The sequence below is a fragment of the Phyllostomus discolor genome, chromosome 3, assembly GCF_004126475.2.
Source record: "Phyllostomus discolor isolate MPI-MPIP mPhyDis1 chromosome 3, mPhyDis1.pri.v3, whole genome shotgun sequence".
NCBI classification, from domain to species: Eukaryota; Metazoa; Chordata; class Mammalia; order Chiroptera; family Phyllostomidae; genus Phyllostomus; species Phyllostomus discolor.
In genome coordinates this window covers 24,747,406-24,772,937 of record NC_040905.2, presented here as the reverse complement: position 1 = coordinate 24,772,937, position 25,532 = coordinate 24,747,406, and the positions used below count along the sequence as shown (strand labels likewise).

Here is a 25,532-nt window from a genome sequence, read left to right as displayed (position 1 = left end):
CCCTTAGATTGTCAAATAACGAATGACAACAGCCAACACAAGTAGCCACTGGCTGTGAATTCCCCCGTCTTGAACCATACATATGTAGGTCATGTAATAGAGTTGCATCTTATTGGTCACATTGCATAATAAGGTTGCATCTGATTGCTTAATTCTTGATACTAGAAATCCTTATATACAAGTATAGGTACCTGATTTTTTAAAAAGTTACTTTGGAACAAAAAGGGTAGATAATTACTATTACTGTTTTTTTAAATCAATCAAAATAATACCTACTTTTTTCATATTGGCAAAAATATATTTTTTGATGTGCTGCAGAATTTTAGTAATTAGTTCATGTGCACTATGAGATGAAAAAGGTTGAAAATCCCTGGTCTAGCTTACTAGAAGACAGATGGATTTTCCTATCTGCTTATGTGTTGATTCTGTTGTGCTATTTTTTAGTTAAAATAAGTCTGTTCTCCCACAGATATATGGTTGGAAAGGGCTGACCCTTTTTATAGCTTTTTCAGATCAATATAGAGAGATTTCTTAGATACTGCCCCGAACCTGGACAGGTGAAGAGGAGCAGACTCATGAACACAGAGAACAGTGGACTGAGGGCTGCCAGAACGGAGGGGGGTTGGGGGACTGGGTGATGACTTCTTAAAGGTTAGTTGCAGCTTAGAACCTGAAAACCATTCGGTGACCTTCTTTCTCACCTGCTGTGACACCAGAAGCCACTGAACTGTCTTGCAAGTCCCAGCTCTGCCACCCGTGTGCCAGCATGTGGCATCATGCATCAATCGTTCAGAAAACACTGCTGCACTGATTTAGACAAGCCCCCAGATGTTGGACATCTCACTACACAGTATCAGAAATGAGACTCGTTAATAGTACCACCCATCTCTTCAGAAAAGCCTCCCTTTTTTTTTTTTAAGCATTGTCAAGTTCACGGTGGCAGAGTCGTTATTTCCAGACAGTGCTATTTGCCTTGACATAACAGGCTCATTTTGTTCCTGTTCACGAAGGCGTCCACCAGGTACCCGAGTGAACATAACTGTAGTTGGTGTCCAGCATTCTTTCAAGTGGAAGCGGTGGCTGAGCCCCCGGCCCTCACACAAGTGCTTTTCCTGGACGCAGCGAGCGTGTGCTGCACCCCTGGTGCGAGGGCCTTCATCGTGTTGCAAGAATGTTGAAAAGATGCACGCTCCGTGATTGAGTTTCATACAATGTATTTGCATTACTTCATGAGGACATTCCGAGGTGAAACTGGCGGTGGTTTTTACTGCACACGTGTGGTGGTGACGGACATCTGCTGAGACGCCAGTGGTTTCGCCCACCATTGGATTTGCACCTCGGTGCGCAGGGTAGCACAGTGGAAAGGGCCCCTGACATCTTAGTGTTATTTGGGAGACAGTTTTGAACGGGCCCCCTGAAAGACCTCGGGGACCCTGCGGGTGTGCACACCACACTGGGAGGTTCCCTAGGTCAGGGATGGCTCACTGTCCGCTTTTTCCTGCCTTCATGTGTGAGACCAAGGAGCTTTTTCTTCCCTGTTAAAAACAGCCAGACTTCCCAGGATGATTGGCAGGAGTGTAGGAGCGGGAGTAGTTCTTCCTTTGGCATCAAGAACCATGTCCTCCCACTGCCCCTGGTGTTTGCCCCGTGGAGTGAGGGGCTTGATCGGCCACAGCCGGGGAGCCTTGAGAAGGGGGCTGACCTGCGTCGGGAATGTGCCCCCCGAGTCGGAACCGTGCCGCTTTCTTTCAGGAAAATTGCCTCTCTGGACGTGCTAAAATGTGTGTGTGCTCTTGTAGTCTAGCAACCTTCTAAGTGTCTTAACCCATCTGTTCGCCTTTTTCATTCCTAGGAGAGAAGGTTGCACATGTACATAGTTTATTGTCAAAATAAACCAAAGTCTGAGCACATTGTCTCAGAATACATCGATACCTTTTTTGAGGTAAGATCTAAGACAGAAACAAAGCATTTCTGAATCTTTTGTTATCATTGCTTTTCAAAACTTTAAATATTAATTGTTGCCCAGGAGTATTCAGGAAGTTAGCCTCAATTATAAGAAATCCGAACCCATGTTTCTTTCCTGTAAATGAGAGAAACAAGTATGAATTCAATCTGGGATCATATCCCTCAGTGTTCAGAAAATTGGGATCATTATGAAAATAGGTTTTTTTTAAAAAAAAATCAGCTTTAAACTTAATGCTCAGCACAAATTCAGAATAATTCATGATCTACTAAATTTTTAGCCCAAAACAAATATATGAATGGATAGAAGAAGGCAGTTGAAAGCAGGTCTTTAAACAAGTATTAAAGACTATTTTGAAAAATAGGTTAAAAGGCTGAAGTGTAAACTTCGGGCCTTCTGAGAAAAAGTGCCCACTAACTGGGGTCCGTGCAGCGTGGCCCCTGCTCAGCACTTTCACTTGGGTGGGGGAGCGTTTCTGGCCAGTCTGAGGGCTCACAAATTGCTTGTTAAAGGCAACACTAACCTTTCTTTCTCCTTGAAAACCACAGGACTTAAAGCAGCGCCTGGGCCATCGGTTGCAGCTCACAGATTTGTTAATCAAGCCAGTGCAGAGAATTATGAAATACCAGCTGTTACTGAAGGTACGGACCAGCGGGTGCAGGTTCTGGTGTCGGGAATGTGTCGGGTGAGGGGAGACGTGGTGGGGGGCGGGGAGGGATGGGCAGGTGAGGGAGTCTTTCCTGTACAAAACCATAAAGCAGTCTTGTTACTTCTGATTTTAAATGTTTCAGAATAGTGTTTTTTTTTTAATTTAATAAGACACCTCACATTGTTTTCTCAGTTTCTCATTTACATCAAGTTTGGAATCAAAGTGTCAGTTATGGTGAACCTCTTCCCCACCAAGGACCTTTGAATGCCAATGGCTCTTCTTCAGCTCTGTTGACCTTACACATTCCCTGACCCTCTTGGAGCCTTAGATAGAATGAAATTTTTCCTCGCTGCCCGTTCGTCTCTGTTGGCTCATCACAGCTAAAGGCGTAGGTGCTGTTTTCCGTGAGGAACGTGACTATTTAAGTGCACTGAGACCTTTCTTGCATATGAAGTGGATATAAAAAGAGAGACCAAGGGCTTGTTTAGGATGGAAACAGCAGCCGTCACCTGCTTGGACAGTTTTGCTCCAACTGTGCTTTGCTGCAGCTGGAAACCCACCTTTCTCTTGTGTTACTGGGAGGGGGAAAATGAGATATCGGAACTAAAGCTCTTCAGCCAGTGCCCAGGGTGTCAGGAGTGATCAAAAGTGAGCTGTTGCCATGACGTCACCTGCTCACGTCCTCTCCGTTTCCCTTGCAGGACTTCCTCAAGTATTCCAAAAAAGCCAGCCTGGATACGTCGGAACTAGAGGTACGTGCACCCCGCTGGCCCGGCCCAGTCTTCCCCAGGCTGTTCCTGCATGTCTCTGAAGCCACCTGCTGTCCCTGAGGGGTCTGTCCCTGGGAGGGGTCATTGTCATGGGTGGTGGTGGTCTCCCCAGCACAGGGATGTCCCTCTGCACTCCGGAGGGCGGGAGGGGCGGGAGCTGCACTCGGAAGTGTGGCTGCGGGCTGACCGCTGACTGCTCTGTCCCCGCCCCCAGAGAGCCGTGGAAGTCATGTGCATCGTGCCGAAGCGCTGCAATGACATGATGAACGTCGGGCGGCTGCAAGGATTCGACGTAATGTGCTCTTCTTCTCTAACCTGCCCCTCGGGCTTCCACCGCCATCCCCTGGGCCGGATTGTTTATCTGCGTGTGCAGAAAACTGATCCTTTTGTGCTTGGCTTTCTATCTTCTCTCACTTTACTTCAAACAGATATTTTCTATCAACCCCTTTTTGGTGCATTTGATTTGCTTTTGGGGGACCTTACTGTGCCCTGTCTCCTGGGTTCTCTGCTGCCGTAAGAGCAGAGTTGCCTTGCTGGCAGGTGGCGGAAGTGGAGGGCTCTGTCCACCCGTCACCCCGGGAGCTTGAGCTCAGGGTCCCTGTGTTCATCGCTAGTCTAACCAGCGTTTCTGTGAGTTGCCGAATGACTCCTGTCACGTATTTATTACCTATTAGTGTCCTCAGGATATTTCAAGACCAGCAACTTTTTAAAATTTGTTGAATAAGGACAGGGAAGAAGTTGTTACTTTTCTTATCTACTGTTTTGCTAGAGATTGGGGCTTAAAGTTCTTTTGCTGTGGCTCTCAAGAAAGCACACACAGAGCCCCCACAGGGCTTCCAAAAATGCAGGCTCTTGCCCCTGCATCCTGCCAGCGGATGGCGGTGCCGCGGGCGCAGAGGCCGAGCCTGCAGAACCCTATTCCCGGCGACCTGGGCACTGCAGGTCCACTTTCAGTCTGTGCTTGCCACGGAGGCCAGTGGTTTACACAGAAGTTGGGTAGAATTTTAATTAGATATCAGTTCTCTTTAGAGCTAAGAATTCATGAAAATAAAATTTTAAGCTCTATAATAGAAGAAATAAATATGATTTTGTGGGAGGATGTCTAAAGAAAACAGAACTTCGTGTGTCTTAACTTAGAATGCAATGTTTTCTTCTCTTCCTCTTTTGCCCCCGTTCCCTTGTTTTAGGGTAAAATTGTTGCCCAGGGCAAGCTGCTCTTACAGGATACATTCTTGGTCACAGACCAAGACGCAGGGCTCCTGCCTCGCTGCAGAGAGAGGCGGGTCTTCCTCTTCGAGCAGATCGTCATTTTCAGTGAGCCACTGGATAAAAAGAAGGGCTTCTCCATGCCAGGATTCCTGTTCAAGAACAGTATCAAGGTGATGCGTGTTGGCGTGTTTCTTCATGTGCTAGTGTGTGTGCCCATCACACTGATGGACTGTCTCCTCTTTAACGACAATGCGTCCCGATGCTTTTTTCAGTAAATAGTCGGCATTTCAGAACCTTTAAGTTCACCCATCTATTATTGTCTGTACTGTCCACACCCTGAAGTGTGCTGGTTTCAGCATTGACATAGGCTAAACGTTACTTAGCTCCTGAGCAACAAGAATGAATGCGCTTTATTTTTTTATTTGAAAGTACATGTAACATAAAATGCACTGCCTTGCTCATTTTAAAATACACAGCGCAGTGGCATTAAGTGCAGTCACACTGTGGTGCGGCCATCACCGCCCTCCCGGTCCAGGACTCTGCATCTCGCAAACGGAAGCTCCATGCTCCTGAGGCACTAAGTCCCCCATCCACCTTCACCCGCCCTGGGCAGCTACCGTCCTTTCTGTCTCTGTGGACTTGACTGCTCTGGGGACCTGCTCTAAGTGGGATCACGGCAGTGTCTGTCTTTTTGTGGCTGGCTTTTTTTACTTAGCCTAATGTGCTCAAGGTTCATCCACAAGGTAATGTGTCAAAGTGCCCTTCCTTTGGAATAATTTTTAAAAATTTTTTTTGTTTATTGATTTCAGAGAAAAAGAAGAAAGGGGGCGGGGGAGAGCGAGCGAACATCACTTTGTTGCTCCACTTATTTATGCACTTATTATTTGTTGTTTCTCATATGTGCCCTGACCGGGGATCAAACCCACAACCTTAGTGTATCAGGACGACACTAACTGTCTGAGCTGGCCAGCCATGACTGCCCTTCCTTTTTGAGACTGAATAAGTTCCATTGTATGGATAGGCCATTTTCATTCATCAACACTCACCTCCCACCTTTTGGCCATTGAGAATCATGCTCTAATATTTTCCAGGTGAGTTGCCTTTGCCTCGAGGAAAACGTGGAAAACGATCCCTGTAAATTTGCCCTGACGTCGAGGACGGGTGACGTGGTGGAGACCTTCGTTTTGCATTCGTCCAGTCCAAGTGTCCGGCAAACATGGATCCATGAAATCAACCAGATTTTAGAAAACCAGCGCAATTTTCTAAACGGTAATCTGTGCCCCGCTACTAGGCATGTGTTGTCTGTCCCTAACGTGTGCATTGCTGTTCTTCTGCCCTCTCCCACCACACGCGAACCGTAACGACGGGACTGACTCAGCCCTTCCGTGTGGCAGGCATGGTTCTCAGCACTGGCCATCTACCGCGTCATTCCCTCTGCACAGCGCCTCTGTGCGACAGGCACTCTCATTGTTCCCAGTTTATAGATGAGGAAACCAAGGCATGGAGTGAGTGGATTAGTAATTTGCCCCAAGTCCCACAGATTGTCGGTGGCACAGTCAGGATTCCAAGCAGACCGCCTGGCTCTCAGACACGGGCCCCGCACTGCTGCCCTGTTTCACCCTGTCCCGCACGGTCTCTCGTGCCGTGTGCACCAGAGCCCCATCCGGGGACGGCCGTGTGTGAGGAAACTCACGGCAGCAGGGGGAATGGGGACGTCCTCCAGTGCCACTGTGAAGTCTGTGTTCAGTGGCATCACGCATCTGCACCTCCCGACGCCATTAGAAAACGAGACATGTTCTGCATGTGCCCCCCCCCCCAGCTCCACAACATGAGCGGTTATAGGGGAGCAACGGGCCTTCCATTGCAGATAACTATTGTGGCTTTATATGTATGACCTGAAACTGCTTGCTTCTTTTTGTCACTGCTGACTTCGACTCTTTCAATTCGGTGATCACTGAAGAACTTCAAGAATTCCGTCAGAAGTTAAAATACTTAATGGCTTTTCTTTGTCCTTTTCTCCATGTTCATGGTCAGTGTCTGTGCCCCAGTCCAATAGGGCATTGTAATTGCTCTGTCACCACAAACCCGCCTTTCTACCTTGCATGACACTCAAGAGCCTCCGTGAGAAATGAGCTGCCTGGATGTTAGCTCCAAGGTCCTGTCCAGATCGTAGATGGACCTTATTTTACTTTTGCTGTTAGAACTAGATGCACGGGGTCAAGGGACAGCGGCCCCTGTGCACGCAGAAAAACGTTTCACTGTGTGGCAGTGAGCAAATGCAGCGAGGCCTCTTTTAATGTGTTGTTCTTACGTGTTGTATTAAATGCCAGTCTGTAGCATGTAACTTTTGGGAAATCTCTACACTTTTACCTTCCTCTTTAAAGTACAATGAACTGCCTCCAAATCGCAAGCATGAGTCAGCCAGGCTGCTCTAGTTCCCTGGACCCTCGGTCTAGGTAGGATAATAGCAGTATCGGAGGATTGGACAAGGTCAGGAGTGGAGTGGTAGCCGGGGGCGGGTCGCCACACTTCTCCCCCGCCTCCATTCCTGTGAGAGGCCATGGCAGGTGCGGAGTTTGTGAAATGTCATTTGGCTCCAGGGCGCTACTTCACACATGCCTGATTGCCCCAAGCAGAAAGGGGCTGTGTCTGATTGTTGTCTTTCTCAAAGGTTTTTGCACCTTAAGTGTTTGTGTTAGTGTTTCCATGTATCTCACCTGGCACGTTTCCTGAGGTTCCCTGCAGATGGTTGTGTAACAGATCAAATCACTATAGCTGAGACAGCTTCATGACCCAGAAGGGAGTGCGTAGAGTGCTTTTCTACCCCTGGTCTCTCGTGTCCAGTCTGCAAAACACAGAGGTGGTCCAGACCCCTGCCTCCTCCCTGGTGACCGAGGATTCCTCAGCTCCTAGCCAGCTTCTCTTTGCAGCAGCTGGAGTAAACTTTCCCCACACAGGAGCCAGCTGGTGCCGGTGGAGTCCCAGTGGAGACTCCTGGCAGCACGGGGCCTCCCTTTGACATTGGCGGTTTGCCCAGGACCTCCAGCCAGTTCGACTCCTTTCCACTTGGCGGGGATGCTAAGGCTCTGCTTGCCGCTGCTCTGAGGCAGTGAACGTCTCCCTCACCCTTGTCTTCATTCACTCTGTCCTTCCGCACCCTTGGCTTTCTCCTGCTGCCTGCCCACTCACGCATGCCCACTGCCCTCCATCAAGTTCATTTAATTCGTCCTTGGACTGGACAGTGGCCTTGAAGACCTTTTCCTTTATTGCTGGCTGGCGTCAGTCTGCTGCAGCCAGGTGGGTGGCTGTTTGGAGGTTTGAAGGCGATGATGATGGTAATTACCCTAGGGTGACTGGGGGAGATCACATCCAGCACTCCCTTTGGATCACGCCCCGTTCCTTTTGCTTTGCCCAAGACAATAGTTTCCTCAGCGCCCTGATTCTCTTCCGTGTATTGCCTGTTTTACAGCCTTGACATCACCAATCGAGTATCAGAGGAACCACAGTGGGGGCAGCGCAGGTGGGGGCAGCGCAGGTGCGACCCCCGGTGGCGGCAGCAGTGGCAGCAACCACAGCAGTGGCCCCAGCAGCTGCAGTGGCCTCCCCAGCTCCAGCAGAAGCAGACCCTCCCGGATCCCCCAGCCTGTCCGACACCACTCCCCCGTGCTGGTCTCCTCTGCAGCCTCAAGCCAGGCAGAGGCAGACAAGATGTCAGGTATGTCCACTCCCGGCCCTTCACTGCCTCCTCCCAGCAGCAGCCTCACTCTGGAGGCTGGTCCCAGCCAGCACGGCAGGCACCCCCCCGGCAGCCACTCTGAAGGTCCTGAGAAAGAAGCGGAGCAGATCCCCAAGATGAAGATGATTGACAGCCCCAGGAAGTCCACTGGGAACGCTGCAGGTGCCAGCCAGGATGGAAATGCCAAGGAAGATGGCCGCTCACGGAGCGGCCTGGGCTCCCTGCCCCTGGGAAAGCCCAGGCCTGGGGCTATCTCGCCGCTGAACTCTCCTCTCTCCACCACGTTCCCTTCTCCATTGGGCAAGGAGCCCTTTTCCCCCAGCAGCCCCCTGCAGAAGGGGGGCTCCTTCTGGAGCTCCATCCCCGCCTCCCCTGCCAGCCGGCCGGGCTCCTTCACCTTCCCGGGAGACAGTGACTCCCTCCAGCGGCAGGCGCACCGCCACGCAGCCCCCAGCAAGGACACGGACCGCATGAGCACGTGCTCCTCGGCCAGCGAGCAGTCCGTGCAGTCTGCCCAGAGCAATGGGGTAAGAACGCCCGGCAGCCTCCGCCCGTCCGCCCCGCCGCCTCTGTCCCGCCAGCTCCTCTAAACCTCCCGCCGCTGCCGCTCTCTTCGTACTAACTCCTGGCTCTCCGCGCCGCGCCGCCGTACCCAGCTCCTCCGGGCCTCCGTCGGCGCACTGACCACGTAGACCACGTGTAGCTCTGTGTGCGCGCGTCCGCTGTCTGCAGGCCTGGACGTGCCGCGGCCCAGCCGACACAGGAGCGCCTCCTAACCCCTCCTGCTCCGGGGACAGCGCTGCTCTCATCTCTACTAACTCGCTCCTCGCTTTGTTTGTGTCTCCTAACACGGGGAAGCCGGTCATTAACCTTTTGAATGCAGCATCTGTAAGTCTTTTCCGTGTTCCGACCAGCAGACTCTCTTGGAACTTTCTTTTTGGCCCTGCCTTCCTCACTCACATTTTCTAGAGGGGTCAGTGTCCCTGCTGCCTCCCTCCTGTTTAGTTTGAAACCTACATTTGATAAGCTTGTTGCTCGTCCCTTGGTCGTGCTCTTTTATGCCTTAAATTATCCTTGCAGCATTTTTGACTCATCTGCTGAAAAAAAAAATTCCTCAAGAAAACTTCCAACAGCTACTCAAAGCAAACTAAACTGACAATATGGGGGGGCAGGAATCTCTCCAGTGAAAATATTTGCTCCCCCCCCCCAGTTTCACTCGCGAAGAGAGAGACTGCTTTAAGGGCTTCTGGAGATGGGGCTCCTGCCAGCGGCTGGGAGCAGAGGCCCAGGAAGCTGGAGTGGGAGCGTGTCTGCATTCTGTCCAGCAGGGGGCGCAGTGCGGACTGCATCCTTACCCTCGTTTTGCCGGACACCTGTGTTGTGATCTCAAGCAGAAGGGTTGTGGTGGTGGGCTTTCCTCCCATCCTGTGGCCTCCTCACTCTCCTGCCCAACTGTTGTCCTCCACAGTAGACGGTCTGACCCATAACACCTTCCTGAAGGCATGCGTGAGGGGATACAACTGTTCTAATGAGTGTATGTGTGATCGCTTTATAAAATTTTAAATACATTTCCCTAAAAGGGTCTGTGTCTCTATTTATATATATAAAAAAAATGTCTTTTGCATGTCTTTCTCTCTCTGGACTTCTATTAATTCCTTGTTCCGGTTGACATGGCCTTATCCTTTACTCCTATTGTTTCTTGTATGTTGTTAATCTCTGCATTTAATTGAGGAAGAAATTAGGAAATGGGTCTTGGCACATTTATTTACCCTGAGTCTTATTCTCAAAAGCAGGCAGTTGAGCAGGCGCCCCCTGCAGTGGCCATCACCAGTGACCGTGGGGTGGCTGCCTTTCCGTGTCCTGCAGAGTAGTTTGGCCCCTTCGTTCGGCCTGCAGTGCTGGTACGCAGGTGAGCGTCAGCACTGGATTCCAGCCAGAGGAGAAGATGCAGAGGGCCCAGTGGCCAGGCCCGTCTCCCAGATGTGAGCTCATCCTAACCTGGACACTCTCCCCAAGCCCCTGAGGAGTGCTCAGAGTCGGTGTTTCAGAATGAACACCCAGCTACTCCGGCCCAGGAGCCCGTGCTGGACTCTGGGCGCCTGGGAGCGCACACGGCATAACGGCCACCCCCTGGCTCCCTCCCGGAATGTCCACTGAGACAGAGGCACAGACACACGTGGTGCATAATCCAGCAGTTTTAGGTTGCGAAATTTACCTCTTATTTCTGTTTCTCGCTTTTTCTTATGTGGCAGGTAACAAGGAAATTGCCAGAGTTTTTGATGGGTCAGAAGGAGGGGTCAGAGTTTTTGATGGGTCTGCCCTAGATGCCCGGGAAGACCACTAGAGGCCTCAGATGGGGGTTTGGCCCCTGGACTCTTTAAGTATTTCAGTTAAAAGGAACTGTTGCCCTGCCCTGTTCCCACCCACTTGGGCCACCTTATCCCCTGGCTGGTCAGTCGGCAGCGGCCTCCTTCCTCCTGACCACTTCCGTGGAGCTGTCTGCGGTCACAGTCAGCAGCTGTGCCTAGCCCACGTCCCAGGTTCTCCTTCCTCCTTTCTATGGGCACCTTCTAGAGAGTTACAGAGAACAGGAGTGGCATGGATGTGGGTCAACCCAAACGGTGACTGTGCCGGTCCCCAAACATGAGCGCATAACCCCCTGCACACGCCCACCTGGGCAACACTGGAAGGGCAACCCTGCCTTTCTCTGCAAGGGCAGGTGGCCCTTGCAGATTCCTAACCTCCCATCCTATAGGGGTGCGGACCCTGGGGTGGTTGTGAGCAATAAATGACACAGATTTTAGATGTCCTTATTACTTAGTCTGGTACATAGGAAGAATTTCTAAAATAGCTATTATGATTGTGGAAAATACTCAGATTATGAGACATAGTCTGGTATGCTACGTTACCAAAAGCAGCTGTGCCAGCAGTTGTCTTCTGTTTATGTTTTTCAGCAAATTTGATTTTGTAATCTCAAAGCTATTGGGTGTCGCTGGATAAGCCGGACTACTAAAATACACGCTGTAAGGATAAGACAGTATAAATGAGTGTGCAGGTGCCAAAGCCCCACAGGACAGCATAGGCTTCCACAAGGGGCAGGAACGCGCAAGTGTCCCCAGTGAGACAGGAGGGACAGCTCGCACCTCCCCCCAATGCTGGTGTGTTGAAGTTCAACACCACGGCTGTCCTGGTTCAGAGCCCGTCCTGTGGGTTCGCAGTGCGCCAGCTTGTTGGCAGTGGTCCGCCTCGGCCCCAGCGCGTCCTCACACCAGTGCAGTAGCCCGGGGCGGACAGACACGTGGCAGTATTGTCTGACAGTCACATCTACACCTATTCCAGGTGTCTAAGAGCCCAGCAGAGGCTGGCGTCATCAGAGTCCTGGGGATCCGGGAATGTCTGGACAGCACCCTGGGTAGAGCAAATGGGAGCAGGGCACCCACTGCCACTCCCTGCGCCCTGGCTGTTGATAGAGGGGATCGGGCAAGATGCAGCTTAGGGTTGGGCAGTGGTCTCAGTTTTCTCCCCCTCTCCTGCCTCCTCCTCCTCCAAAACAAATAGATCACTTGGTAAATGATACCTTGGGACAAATACTGCCATTTGTGTTTTTCTACTCTCTAGCCAGTAGCACTCAGCTCTGGGGCCTGGGGAGATCGCCTTAGAAATGATCTTTGTTTCACGTTTGCAATCTTGCCTCGTTGACTGTGTTACTGAACATGTATCGAGTGCCTGTTACATGTCTGTCGCTGGGCTGGGCTCTGAAGACCCTGTAGTGTCCCAGAGAGATCGGGCACCACTGGGGCTGCAGGTTAAGTGTAGTGTGGGCTTTCACTTGAAAGAGTCTGTCCCTGACGCTTCAGTCTCGGGGCCAGTAGTGTTCAGAGGTCCTCTGTGATGATGTGTTCGCACAGCCACAGTGCCTTTGGGACGCTTGCATCCACAAGCTCACAAGAAGGCCACCCACCAAGGGACACGAGGAGGAGGCAGAGCAGCTATCCCTGAGAGCAGTCGCGCTTGATTTACTTTTTAGGTATCACGCATTCTTCGTTTAGAAGGGACAAGGAGGTGGAAATGATTACACCAGCAGCTCGGCAGGGTCCTGGCATATGCGTCCGCAATGAACATTTTATCATCTAGTGGACTTGGGGGCTCCTCCATGGTCTGATCCGTCCATGCACTGAAGGGCTGCTGTTCACAGCTCTTTCATTCAGTAGCAGTTTCAGTGAGCGTGACAGTCGCAGTGGCATTGCTGTGACATAGGAGGGACCCAACGTGGCATGAACACAAGACCCAAGCCATTCCTTCCACCGTGCAAGGAGGTGGGGCTGAAGTAATGGGGCTGAAATAAAAGCTTCCAAAGTCAAGTGTCATCATTGCACGGGGTTTTGTGTTTTTTTTTTTTTTTAAGATTGTTCCTAAACTGCTTAAACTCTGGTTTTCGGTTATTGAAAAAGCACAAAGTAGCAGAGAGTGTGGCGTCCTCCGTGTCCACCCAGCGAGCCCTGCTCTGCGTCGCCGTGCCCTGATGCGCACCGACGAGCGAGTCCCCGTCCCCAGCCTCGTTTCAGGTCCCTCTGCCTCTTTTCTCTCCATCTCCCCGCCTGCAGAGTGAAAGTAGCAGCAGTAGCAACATCTCCACCATGTTGGTGACACACGATTACACGGCAGTGAAGGAGGATGAGATCAACGTCTATCAAGGAGAGGTCGTTCAGATTCTGGCCAGCAATCAGCAGAACATGTTTCTGGTGTTCCGAGCCGCCACTGACCAGTGCCCCGCAGCCGAGGGCTGGATTCCGGGCTTCGTCCTGGGGCACACCAGCACAGTCATCATGGAGAACCCCGACGGGACCCTCAAGTGAGTGCCCGGTGGGGCAGGCGTGGGGAGGGCCCCGGGAAGCCGAAAGGCAGTGAGGGAAAGCGGCACTCTTCTCTGTGAGTTCAGGTTCCTCTCCAAGCACAGGGTGGAACCCCAGAGTGAAGATGGCTTTCCACCGGTCAGACTTGCCCTACAGGCTCTTTTAATGGCTGCGCTTGCGAACTACACAGCTGTTCCAAGCCATTAGAAAGACGGCGGTGGTATTTTAGTTCCTGGATATCCAGGGGGTGGGGGCATTTCTACAGGACTTTCCAGGACTTCCCTAACTTATTATTGATGTGCATCGATGAGGGTACTCATTCTGGCCCTGGCTGGTGAATTGAGTGCCAGCCTGCGAACCAAAGGGTCTCCAGTTCGATTCCCAGTCAGGGCACGTGCCTGGGTTTTGTGGGCCAGGTCCCCAGTTGGGGATGTGTGAGAGGCAGCCACGCATTGATGTTTCTCTCCCTCTCTGTCTCCCTCCCTTCCCTTCTCTCTAAAAATAAATAAATTAAATCTTTTTTTTAAAAAGGTGCTCATGCTGTAAGCTGAAGGTAAAGATATAAGGTAACTTACGTTATATTTACTGGAAGGTTAGTTAAGAAACTTGAAAACAAGTGTGTTGCATTAAACGTTAATTTTTTTTAAGATTTTATTTATTTACTTTTAGAGAGGAAAGGGAAGGAGAGAGAGAGAGAGACATCAATGTGCGGTTGCTGGGGGTTATGGCCTGCAACCTAGGCATGTACCCTGGCTGGGAATCGAACCTGGGACACTTTGGTTCCCAGCCCGTGCTCAATCCTCTGAGCTACGCCAGCCAGGGCTAAACGTTACTTTAAAGAGGACTCAAGTTGGGTGCTGGATTCAAAAACTTCCCTTCACTGAATCTCTCTGGCTGTGGTCAAGGCTAGCCACATGGCTTCCGGGAAGCATTGCTGAACTTGATGGTTCTGGAAGTTCCAAAGGCTTCAGGAGCCCAGCCCCGAAGGCACCAGTGGTGGTTGTGGTCCTCCCCAAGCTTGGCCCTGCCCTTGGCCGAGTTTGCAGTCCAGTCTGTGCCTCTGGTTTCCGCTGTGGACCCTCACCCATACACCCCACAAGGGGGGCTGGGCTGGAGTTCAGGCTACAGAGAGCCTAGCTCCAACGCCTATCTCTTGTCCTGTTTCTCCTTGGTCACGTCTCCTTGGCACACGGAAACGTTTTACTCTAATACATTGTTCGAAAATTCCAATTTTATGCTTTGTTTTCTCCAATAATGTTCTTGGGCTCTGTATTAGGCTTCTCCAGAGAGATAGAATAGGGTGTGTGTGTGTGTGTGTGTGTGTGTGTGTAGAGAGAGAGAGACAAAGAGGTTCATTATAAGGAACCGGCTCATGCAGTTAGAGAGGCGGGCCAGCAGGCTAGAGACCCCAGGGGGCCCACGGTGCGGATAAAATCTAAAGGCAGTCTGCTAGAGAATGTTTCCCCTTCCCTTGTTCAAGGAGGCTCTTTGGATTAGCTGGGCCTTCAACTGATTGGGTACAGCCCACCGCTGCATCAAGAGTAACTGGCTTTACCACTTAAAATGTTAATCTCACCCAGCCCTGTCTATTGTGGCCCAGTGGATTGAGCACCAGCCTATGAACCAAAGGGTCACCAGTTTGATTCCCCATCGGGGCATATGCCTGGGTTGCGGGTCAGGTCCCTGGTTGGGAGCGTGACAACCAATCGATGATTCTCTCACACACTGATGTTTCTCTCCCTCTCTTTCTCCATCCCTTCCCTTCTCTCTGAAAACAAATAAATTAAATCTTTAAAAAAATAAAATGTTAATCTCATCCAGAAATATGTTTGACCAACATGTTTGACTCACCCAGAATAATGTTGACCAAATTGCTGAGCACCCAATGGCCCAGTCAAGTTGATACCTAAAGTCAACCATTACAGGGGTCTTTGTATTTTATTCTCCAGATTTGATTTAAGAGAGTGTCGGTTTCATCCCCTGGTCGTTGAGACTCATGGGGAAGTGTTCTCAGCAGAGATCACTGTTAGGAAGTTTTCTCCTCCACCCTATGTCTGCGTGAGTTGCCTAGTCCTCTTTCTCCAAAGCTTTCCGGAATCACTTGCTGAACGCTGGAAAGGCAGGACATTAACAATGCGTTAACTTCCCCCTAGGAAGTCAACATCTTGGCACACAGCACTCCGTTTAAGGAAAAAATCTGAGAAAAAAGATAAAGACGGCAAACGGGAAGGCAAGTTAGAGAACGGTTATCGGAAATCGCGGGAAGGCCTCAGCAACAAGGTATCTGTGAAGGTGGGTTCAGGTGTCTCCGGGAAGCCGTGGAGGGTGGTGCGCCCCAGGCCAGGGGCCCCGTCCTGCTTGGCACCAGCAGATCCCGCCAGGCTTTGCAGAGGGCTCTCGGGGGCAGTGTTGGCTGGCGTCGGCACACATGTGTATTCTGAGGAACCGGGAATACACGCAGCAGACACCTCACCAGGTGCACGCCTGGCTTTTACCAAAAAAATGCTGTCGGTCCCCAGAAGAAGCCGAGACTGGATCCCGGGGAGCAGACAGTGCAGAGCAGCTGCGGCTCGGACTTCCTTCAGTGGCCTCCTCAGATCCCGGGGGCAGTGATTAGATGCCGGCATAGAGGTTCCTTGGCACAAACTCCCTGGCTCCAGTCGCTTTACTCTTTATAATCAGATTGCTTTCAAGCTGTGGGGGTTTTGCCTGGGGAAGAAGAAAGTATTCCCCGATGGGAATCCAGGGACCCTGGGTCAGGACACGGGCCGTCCTGCAGAAGGAAAGGTCCAGGCCTGGCTGGACTCAGCTCGTAGGAGGAGGAAAATGGACACCTCCGAGTTTCAGCAGCGCTTTTGTGTTTTAAATTCACCCCGTTTCTTGTGGCAGGAAGCTTCGGGTGTGCTTAAAGGAGTGAAAATGTGGTCGATTGTGAATGAAACCCAGGCAAACCAAGTCGTATTTCTGCTCATCATTCAGTGATCATTGTAGCCTTGGAATGAAAGTGGTGTATCTCAAATGGCCCTGTTTTTGGTTAATACTGGTGTGTTCTTTCCCTTTCAGCTTCTCAATCCCAACTACATTTATGACGGTGAGTGCCGTTCTCTTCCTTCTGGTCTCACAGGTTGTAGGTCTGGGGGTGTGTCTCAGAACACTCAAGTGTGACTTGGGGGAACAGGTTTCCTGGGGGGGGGCTCAGGGCTCAGGCAGGAACTGAGGTCCCGCTCCTGCGTCTGGGAGGCACTGGCGGGTGTGACGGGGAGCCCAGAGATCCCACGACACTGACCCCCTTCTCGTGCAGTTCCCCCAGAATTCGTCATTCCCTTGAGTGAAGTCACGTGTGAGACAGGGGAGACCGTTGTTCTTAGATGTCGAGTTTGTGGACGCCCGAAGGCCTCGATCACCTGGAAAGGCCCTGAACACAACACCTTGAACAACGATGGCCACTACAGCATCTCCTACAGGTGAGCGGGGCTCGCTTGCGGGCGGGTTTCGCTGTGGCCGGCGTCACGTCACTGAGGCCCAGGGTCGCCTTTCTCACTGGGATGCTTCCCATGAGGGAACATTTTGTTATCTGGGTGTGCGGCTAAAATTAAAACTCCATTTGAAATCCCTCCTCGGTCCTCGGGCCCCTGCTTTTCTGTGACCCTGACAGAGAGAGGTTGGGGGCAGCCTGTCTGACGGGCGTGTTCTCGTCTGTGCATCAGTGACTTAGGAGAGGCCGCTCTGAAGATCGTCGGCGTGACCACAGAGGACGACGGCATCTACACGTGCATCGCGGTGAATGACATGGGTTCAGCCTCATGTTCGGCCAGTCTGAGGGTTCTAGGTAAGCTGCGCTCCTGAGCTGGAGTCTCAAGTCCAGAGGCCCCCCCCCACCCCACCCACAGCACGGCCAGAAAAATAGGGCAGTGTGTCACTGCGGGCCTTCCCAAGGCCCGCAGCTGCCAGTAGCAGTCTTTGGGTCGTCAGGTGGTGGTTGACCTCGGACCACGGCCACTGGGCACTTGAGCTTCTGGGTTGGAACAAGGTGTGTTCTGTGCTCTGAGTCATCAAAACACATTCTTGCACCCAGTTTCCCTTCGACCTAGTCAGTCAGTGGATACTCTAGCTCTAAGGGAATCTGATCTCTGTCGGTCTTGTGAAATATGAGTGAAAACGAAGGGGGGGAAGGGGGAGTGTGGTTGAGGCTTGTGCAGGCTCTGTGCCTGTCTCGGACCCTAACAAAGACTCATCTGGGGGATGTGTCCTCCTCTCCCTTCCATGAGCTTAAGTTAGCCTCGAGGGGTCCAAGTCTCCGATCTGAACCCCTGTTCTCTCCATTGCCCGGCAAGGCCTTGTTCTCTCTGCCCACTGAACTGTGCGCTATTGAAGGCAGAGGCCACGCCATAAGCCTTTCAGATGTCCCAGTGGTTTCACTGGACACATGGAGATGCTCGGTAGCAACCCGTGTTTCTTGACCTCCAACCACCATCTCATTCACGGCCAGCTGTGCAATAGGCGCTGCTGCGATTTCTTCTTGATCCTATAGCTGTACCAGGTATGAGAAGCTGCTTCCAAGAATGAGAATAAAAATCCGAACTGAAAGGCGAATTGAATATGGAGCACTCTGTGTGTAGACAATAAACAGAATTGCCTTAGAACTCTTATTTCACATTACCTTTTTTAAAATATATTTTATTGATTATGCTATTACAGTTGTCCAAGTTTTTTCTCCCCTTTACTCCCCTCTACCCTGTACCCCCCCTCCCACCAGTATTCCCCACCTTAGTTCATGTCCCTGGGTCGTACATATAAGTTCTTTGGCTTCTCCACTTCCCATACTATTCTTAACCTCCCCTTGTCTATTTTGTGCCTACCATTTATGCTGCTTTTCCCTGTACCTTCTCCCCCATTCTCCCCCCACCCCCTCCCCACTGGTAACCCTCCCCATGTGATCAATATTTCTGTGAATCTTCCTGTTCCAGTTGTTTGCTCAGTTTGTTTTTGTTCTTAGGTTTAGTCGTTGAAGCTGGGAGTTTGTTGTCATTTTACTGTTCATATTTTGATCTTTTTCTTATATAAGTCCCTTTAACATTTCATATGATAAGGGCTTGGTGATGCTTTAATCCTAAATTTTCAACCCCATTAAGTCAGAGAAAGGAAGTATTCTGATTTGGGGATTATGGCACAAGAAAGTCTTCAATTTGATAGTGAAGAATCACCAATGTTGTAATTTTTAAAAGATGTCACAGAATTCTGCAGGTGACTTTTTAAAAAACAAATCACGAGTGAAAGTTAAGGGGGCTATTTCGACACGTGGGGAAGTGAGTGGGAAAATCATGGAAGTGGAGGTGTGAGTTCATTTCGTCACATAAGGGCAGCACGTGCTCCTTGCAAGGAGCCTCGGATGCCCGGCAGCCGCGTGTGCCTGCCGGGGTGGCACAGCTCTGTGGGCTGGTTCCCCGCGGCACACCGCATGCACCAAGCTCAGGACAGGTGCTGCTCTTCTTGCAGGTCCAGGGAGTGATGGGATCATGGTGACCTGGAAGGACAACTTTGACTCCTTCTACAGCGAAGTGGCTGAGCTCGGCAGGTATGAGCCAGGGCCCCTGTCGGGAGAGCAGCGCATGAGACATACTCCCTGTAAGGGTAGACAATGAAGATAAACGGTGTGTTTGCCAGCGGGCAGAAGTTACAGATACTGCATTTGCAACATAGCCTATAACCGCCATTCAATACCCAATGGCCAGGAAGTAACGGAGACATTTTCAGCTCAGGTTCTGAGAGAAAATTAAGACCCAGTGCCATGAGCTGCCACTGATATAACGGAGTGACTCCCCCTGTGCCCCCGGGGCAGCACACCCACGACCCATCCTTGGGGAACTCAAGGAGGAGTCACCCGCCCCTGTCCTGTAGGACTTCATTCTCCCCTGGAGTCCAGGGTGAGAAAGGCTGAAGGCGCCCCTCCGGATCCAGCTGCACAGGGAGCTGAGGGCGGAGGAGCGGGGGACTCTCGAGCACAGCAGGGAGAAGGCTCAGCGGAGAGGGCCAGCCCAGGCTCAGACAGTGTCCTCAGGCACCCAGGCCCCTTCTGACTGAGCTGGTCCCTTTCAAAAATGCTGTCCCCCAGCAGCAGCCTCTTATACTCAGGTGGCTGTGCTGTGGCGGGGGTGGGGGGGTGGCTCTCAGGAACCGTGTGGCACAGGGCAGCCACCTCAGAGCAGCAGGGATCCACCACACCTGCATCAGGTTCTTGATTGGCAGTCATTCTGTTGGCCTCTCCTGGGCCTTACCCCCTGTCTGCGGCCTCACCTGGGACATGGTCCCCAGCACTCTTTCGTGTGGCGGCAAAAGCACTCCAAGAGAGCAAAAGAGGAAGCTGTCAGGCCTCTTTAAAGCTCAGCCTCAGAAATCAGCAACCATGCTCCCTCCAAATTCTGCAGGTCACAACTAGCCCCCACCCAGCCCAGGTTCCAGGGAGGAGAGAGAGACCCCCGCACACGCACACACACTCGCCCCACCCCCAATCCCCGCAGGAGGGTGAGCAAAGGAGTGTGGCCCTCTTAACCTGCCACAGCCTGCCCTGGCCACAGGTTAGTTTCCGTTCCTCAATGTCCCACCCCCTCCACACTCCCACATCTCATCCAACTACAGCAGCAGGCTCAGACCTGAGGCCCGAGACCCTGTGGTCCAGAGCATGTCGAGGTGCCATCGAGGCTTCTTGGGCGTGGCCCCTGGGGTGCAGCTCTGGCGGCTGCGAACGAGCAACGAGTGGCTTGCACCTGCACATGCACCTGCAAAGGCAGGGTGGCAGTGACACACCTGTTGAAGGAGTGGGGTGGTGACCAGGAGGCACCGAGTAGCCCCTCCGGAGCTTCACACAGGATGAGGAAACTTCTCCATGAGAGCCAGGGTGGGGTCTGCCCAGTGGGTCTCACCGTGCGGCTCCTGCCGCACTCAGCAGGTGGGGGAGTCACGGGCCCTGGCCAGACCCGGGCAAGCGGAGTCTGCCTGGAGGAGGAGGAGAGACTGTCACCCAGCCGAGGGGCTTGGACACAGGCTGGCTGCCTCGGGGCCATCGCTGGGCGCGTGGACAGGCTCGGTCAGGAGGCGTCCCGGCCATGGGGGCTCTCCGAGCCTCTTCCCCATGACATTCAGAGGCCTGACAGTCCCCCCCCAACCTGTGTTCCAGGGGCAGGTTCTCTGTCGTGAAGAAGTGTGACCAGAAGGGAACCAAACGAGCAGTGGCCACGAAGTTCGTGAACAAGAAGTTGATGAAGCGTGACCAGGTCACCCACGAGCTTGGAGTCCTGCAGAACGTCCAGCACCCGCTCCTGGTCGGCCTCCTGGACACCTTTGAGACCCCTACCAGCTACGTCCTGGTTTTGGAAATGTGCGTACACCTGGACTTCCGTCCTCTCTCTGTAACCATCAGCCTCAGCGTTGAGTGTTTTATTGTTGCTTCATGTAGAAATCCGGATTGTAGGGTTCACAGAACTTCTCAAAAGCGTGTCTACGCTCAGAGCACAGTTTTACAACTTCCCAGCACAGGCTTGAGGTAGGTGCTGTCCCACACGGGAGCAGCAAGCCTGGCATCACTGTCCAGGCTCCTGCTCAGTCTCAGCCAGCCTGGAGAGGCTACCTGGTCCCCACAGGCCCTGAGAGCTCTGCCTGGTCCTGGTTGTTGTGCGGCTGAAATGATGTCCAAGCAGGGACCTGGCTTCTGCGGGCCTTCAGTACCGGCTGGGCCCTTTCCAGCTCTGGGAGCCTGATGACTGGGAAGTGCCCGTCTTCCCTGGGGGTGCACACGTGACCAGCCCGGAGTCCCCGTCGAAAACCGAGAAGACCGCCGTTTGTGGTTTAGAGGCTTTAGTGCATTGGGCCGTCGTTTCCCTTTGCTTGGGAAACTGAATGTTTTGGCCTCATCATAGTGTTACTAGGATTTATCCCATAACAATACTATGAAGTTATTCCATACCAAATTACTGTAAAGTTTTTCTGGATTACTCCGCATTATGGGTCAAGTGGCTGATCTCCCTATAAGTTTCTGTTTTGCAAACAAAGAAGGCATCATAGACCAGTGGTCAGAAAGGTTGGGGCCGGACTACCTCACCTCAGTTCCAGCCTTCAGTTACGAGCTGTGTGACCTCGGAGCCAAGTTACATACCTTCCCTGGGCCTCGGGTTCTTCATCCATAAAATGGGAAAGTAAAACACTCTTCTCAGAAAATTACATGAATCAATAGAAGGAATTTAGTCCCCAGTATATAGGCAGCTGTATATAAGTGTTTTTTAATTTTTTTTTTTTTACTTCTTTTGTGTATGTGTTTTTCAAATATTAAAAGTAAATCCATAGCAGGAAGACTAGTGTGCAGCCCTTACTGTGTTGCCTTACTGCCTGCCTCCACCTCCGTTGTCTGTACAGCCTTCCCGTCCCCCGTTCCACAGGTGACGGAACTGTGGCTGCGGGTTTGAATGGAGCCGGCTGGGTGGGTGCCTCCGCTTCCCTCCACGGGTTTGCTGGCCCTGTCCCCACCCCACCCTACCCCCCCCCCCCACACACACACACATGCATGTGCACTCATCACCACCCTGCTGTTAACAAGAAATCACCCTTCCCATATAGTTGTGCCTTCAGGTGGAGCAGGATCTTCAGATGCCAACAGGGCACTGACAGTGGGGCTGGAGAAGGCGCGTCTGTTTCACACAAGGCCAAAGAGGCCTCTGAAGTGAACCAGCACCGCGGTGACAGGCGTGCGCGTTCCCCCCTCCGCAGGGCTGACCAGGGGCGTCTCCTCGACTGCGTGGTGCGATGGGGAAACCTCACCGAAGGGAAGATCAGAGCGTACCTGGGGGAGGTTCTGGAAGCTGTGCGATACCTTCACAACTGCAGGATAGCACACCTGGACCTAAAGGTGAGTGGGGCTCCCGGGACAGCGGCGTGTGTGACCACGGCACGGCTGCAGCGTGTGGGGGGGGGGTCCTCCCTCCGCTTGTCCTCTGAACCCAGGCCACATGCCTCAAGGGGGGCTGGGGACGAATTAGAGAAGGTGGGAAATGGGAACGCTGACTTCCAAACTCTTGTTTTCAAGAGTTTGCTTTCGGCAGTGTGAGATCTCCACACATTTCATGGGATTTCAGGAGGTTCTGGGAGTTTTGCTGGGCTGGTGTGGGGCCGGTTCGGCGTGGATGACGAAAGGAAGGTGCTGGGAGGGGAAGTGACCACCCAGTGTCGTGAGCCAGCACGTGGAAGGCGCTGCCTGACGCTAACGCCCGGAAAGGGCCGGTGGGCGCTGCACCAGGGCAAGCGGCTCCTCCACGTTGCTGCGTTTTCCTCCTGCCACGGGCCTGTGAGCCGGGAGTTGCATCCTGTTTTGCACATGAACAGCTTGTTCCAGTCGACCTCACACGTTCCGGTGAGCATCGTGCTTAAGCTTAAGACTGGGGTTGATGAAAATGACAGTTGCCCTGTCCTGTCTTCCAGCCCGAAAACATCCTGGTGGACCAGAGCTCAGCCAAGCCCACAATTAAACTGGCTGACTTCGGAGATGCCGTCCAACTCAACACGACCTACTACATCCACCAGCTCCTTGGGAGCCCCGAGTTTGCAGCCCCCGAAATCATCCTGGGGAACCCGGTCTCCCTGACCTCGGATACGTGGAGTGTTGGAGTGCTCACATATGTACTTCTTAGCGGCGTGTCCCCCTTCCTGGACGACAGCGTGGAAGAGACCTGCCTGAACATTTGCCGACTAGACTTTAGCTTCCCAGATGACTACTTTAAAGGAGTAAGCCAGAAGGCCAAGGATTTCGTGTGCTTCCTCCTGCAAGAGGACCCCGCCAAGCGTCCCTCGGCTGCGCTGGCCCTCCAGGAGCAGTGGCTGCAGGCGGGCCAGGGCGACGGCAAAGGCGCGGGCGTCCTCGACACGTCCAGACTGACTTCCTTCATTGAGCGGCGCAAACACCAGAACGATGTTCGACCGATTCGTAGCATTAAAAACTTCTTACAGAGCAGGCTTTTGCCTAGGGTTTGACCTGTCTTGAAGTTCTTTCTCATTCTCTTTCACCTGCCAATCAGCTGTTTGTTTGAACTTTGAAGAGAGACACAAACCAACGTGGCTGCTCAGCTGCCGTATGTTCATCGTGTGGAACTCGCCCCCCGAGCGGGCCGCGCTGGGCTGTGCTCGGGGCTCGGGCTGCCGGCCGTGCTGGGGTGGAGGACCTTCTCTTGCACTCTGAGGGCGGAGACAGCATTGCTGTGTCACAGTCTTTCATTCAGGTTTCTGCAAAAAAGAAAAAGAAACTTTTTTTAAACGAACTCAAATAGAATTTTGCAAATTTATCATTTTCCAAGACTTATTCAAGGAAACGAAATGCCTGTGTTCAACCACTGGCGTTAACGGACAAAACGGAGATACTGGACACCTCTGGGGAAGACCCCCCGGCCCGTGGCGGCCGGCCCGCGGCCTGGGCCGGAGCTTGGCGTCCGCCCGGCTCTGAGCCTTGCCAGCTGCCCGGTCTGTGCGCGTCTCTCTGGGATGCCAGACCAGGCTTCTGAAACGTGCATCCAACCTCAAACCTTTGCATAAAAAAATAGAATGAATTGTTTTGCTCTGATGAAATGTAGGCCTTACTTGTATATAAGACTGGTCCTGCCTTCGGTCTGTCCTTCTCCCACCTGCCTTTTCTCCCACGCCCTGCCCTCTGCCTGGGGCGCCCTTTGGGGGTCAGCGGGTTCTGCCCACCACCGAGGACATCAGGCTGGGCCCTGCCCCGCTGCCCCCACCCCCAAGCCGTCAATCAGATTGTTGAGCAGTACACAGTCCGATGAAAATACTGTAAATGCACTCATTGGGGGGTTTTTTGGTTTTATTTCATATCATGTGCAATGTCGTGGCTTTAACATTTTATGCAACTATTTATGAAGACCTCTGTTGTACCTGTAATAAATATATAGAAAAAGCACATACTTCGTACGGTGAGCTTTATGGTTTTGTGTGTGTGTCGGGGGTGGGGCGAGGGGTGGGGGGGTCGTAGCCCGGTGCCATCCGTTCAAGGAGACCTAACTCTTTGTGAAAGTGGTCAGTTTTGAGGATTGTAAAAAGCGATTTCATACTCTGAATATAAAACTGGACAATAGGGTAATGTTTTAAATTTTACTATGCTGTTATTCAGAATGCCAAAGTATTATTTTTTTTCCCCAAAATCAGTCCGGACATTTACTACTTTTTAGACTTTTTGACGTTCAACTTTCGGTATACCAATTGGCTGGCCTTTGAGCTTCTGGTAAGAAATAAAAGCCGATTCAGCACTAGCAGCCCCGAGGCTGGCGTCCCCTGGCTGTGTCACTGTGGCCGAGTCACGCTGGTGAGGGGTGGCCTTCCACAAAAGACGCTGGATTTCTGGGCATGCTTGAATATTTGGGGGTGTCTTCTAATCTTTGTTGTGTGAAATACACTAACACGGAGGCCAGCTGCTTCCCGAGCCAGCCAGACACCTGGGTCTTGAGCCATAACGTGGCATAGTTAAGACTTGCAGCTTCCAATGTATTTTATTTATTCTTTTGTTGGGTTTTGTTTGTTTCTTGTAAAATTGTACAGAAACTTTTTAAAAGAGATTGGATTCAAAACTGGATGTGTATTCGTAACCTCAACTTTTATTTGTGTATTGTTTCTTTTATCATTTCAGTTAAATTTTTACGTTACTTTGCATGTATATTTCTTTGTACAGAGACCTTACATGTTTACACAGTATGATGTGATGTAAATATTTTATTTTGCCATCAGTTATTTTAAAAAATTAAACATATTTGCCTGATTTTGTGTTAGGCCTTTTATTTGAAGTGGTCATGATTGAATCAAACAGATCACTGAGGGAGAGGCTGAAGGGGGGCCCCTCGTGGGTCAGGGAGTGGGGGCACTCCAGGGGAGAGTCTCCCGGACTGGGACTCAGCCGAACGTGGCCAGGCTGGTTCACAGAACCCAGACACAGGTGTGTAAACCAAATGCCCACGGCTTACCCTGGGGCTACCCCTTGTCCCGGTTAGAATATCTAAGGCGTCCCGTTCCTTGATGGGTGTGGAGTCAGAGCAGAGGAGAGAGCCGCTGCATCCTAAAGTTAACCTCGTCCAGACGGAGTGAGGAAAAGGAAGTGCTTAGGTCCAAGCACCCGTGTTACAAGCCAACCAAAGATCCTGCCCCTGTGAAGAGCCCCCCAACTCCACCCCATGTGGGGGTCACCTTGTCCTGGGGGACTTGGGGAGCAGGATTCATTTTTCTTCTGTTTGCTGAAATCCTGAAGGTAAGACAGGCGTGAAAGGACAGCATGTGTCCTGAGAGCCTAAGTCAGCGAGACAGATGCTCGCCCTGAGGT

General features: G+C 51.9%; 1 protein-coding gene across 4 annotated transcripts in view; it reads left to right on the top strand.

Moving 5' to 3' along the window:
- The window catches only part of TRIO (trio Rho guanine nucleotide exchange factor), a 326,106-nt gene extending 301,129 nt beyond the window's left edge, over positions 1–24,977 (top strand). For 2 of the 4 annotated variants that reach the window (XM_036020253.1, XM_028515627.2), the window contains 16 exons: positions 1,853–1,942; positions 2,512–2,604; positions 3,314–3,364; positions 3,597–3,674; positions 4,570–4,761; positions 5,683–5,860; positions 8,061–8,854; positions 12,932–13,179; positions 15,334–15,472; positions 16,244–16,271; positions 16,482–16,644; positions 16,888–17,009; positions 18,677–18,755; positions 20,355–20,555; positions 21,938–22,076; positions 22,646–24,977. In XM_036020253.1, the coding sequence (XP_035876146.1) occupies positions 1,853–1,942; positions 2,512–2,604; positions 3,314–3,364; positions 3,597–3,674; positions 4,570–4,761; positions 5,683–5,860; positions 8,061–8,854; positions 12,932–13,179; positions 15,334–15,472; positions 16,244–16,271; positions 16,482–16,644; positions 16,888–17,009; positions 18,677–18,755; positions 20,355–20,555; positions 21,938–22,076; positions 22,646–23,194 (3,144 nt within the window). In that variant the 3' untranslated portion in view covers positions 23,195–24,977. Of the gene's footprint in view, positions 1–1,852; positions 1,943–2,511; positions 2,605–3,313; positions 3,365–3,596; positions 3,675–4,569; positions 4,762–5,682; positions 5,861–8,060; positions 8,855–9,537; positions 9,928–12,931; positions 13,180–15,333; positions 15,473–16,243; positions 16,272–16,481; positions 16,645–16,887; positions 17,010–18,676; positions 18,756–20,354; positions 20,556–21,937; positions 22,077–22,645 lie in introns of those variants that run through there. The other 2 variants (XM_036020255.1, XM_036020254.1) reach the window with 2 other exon arrangements.
- The last annotated feature ends 555 nt before the right edge of the window (positions 24,978–25,532 follow it).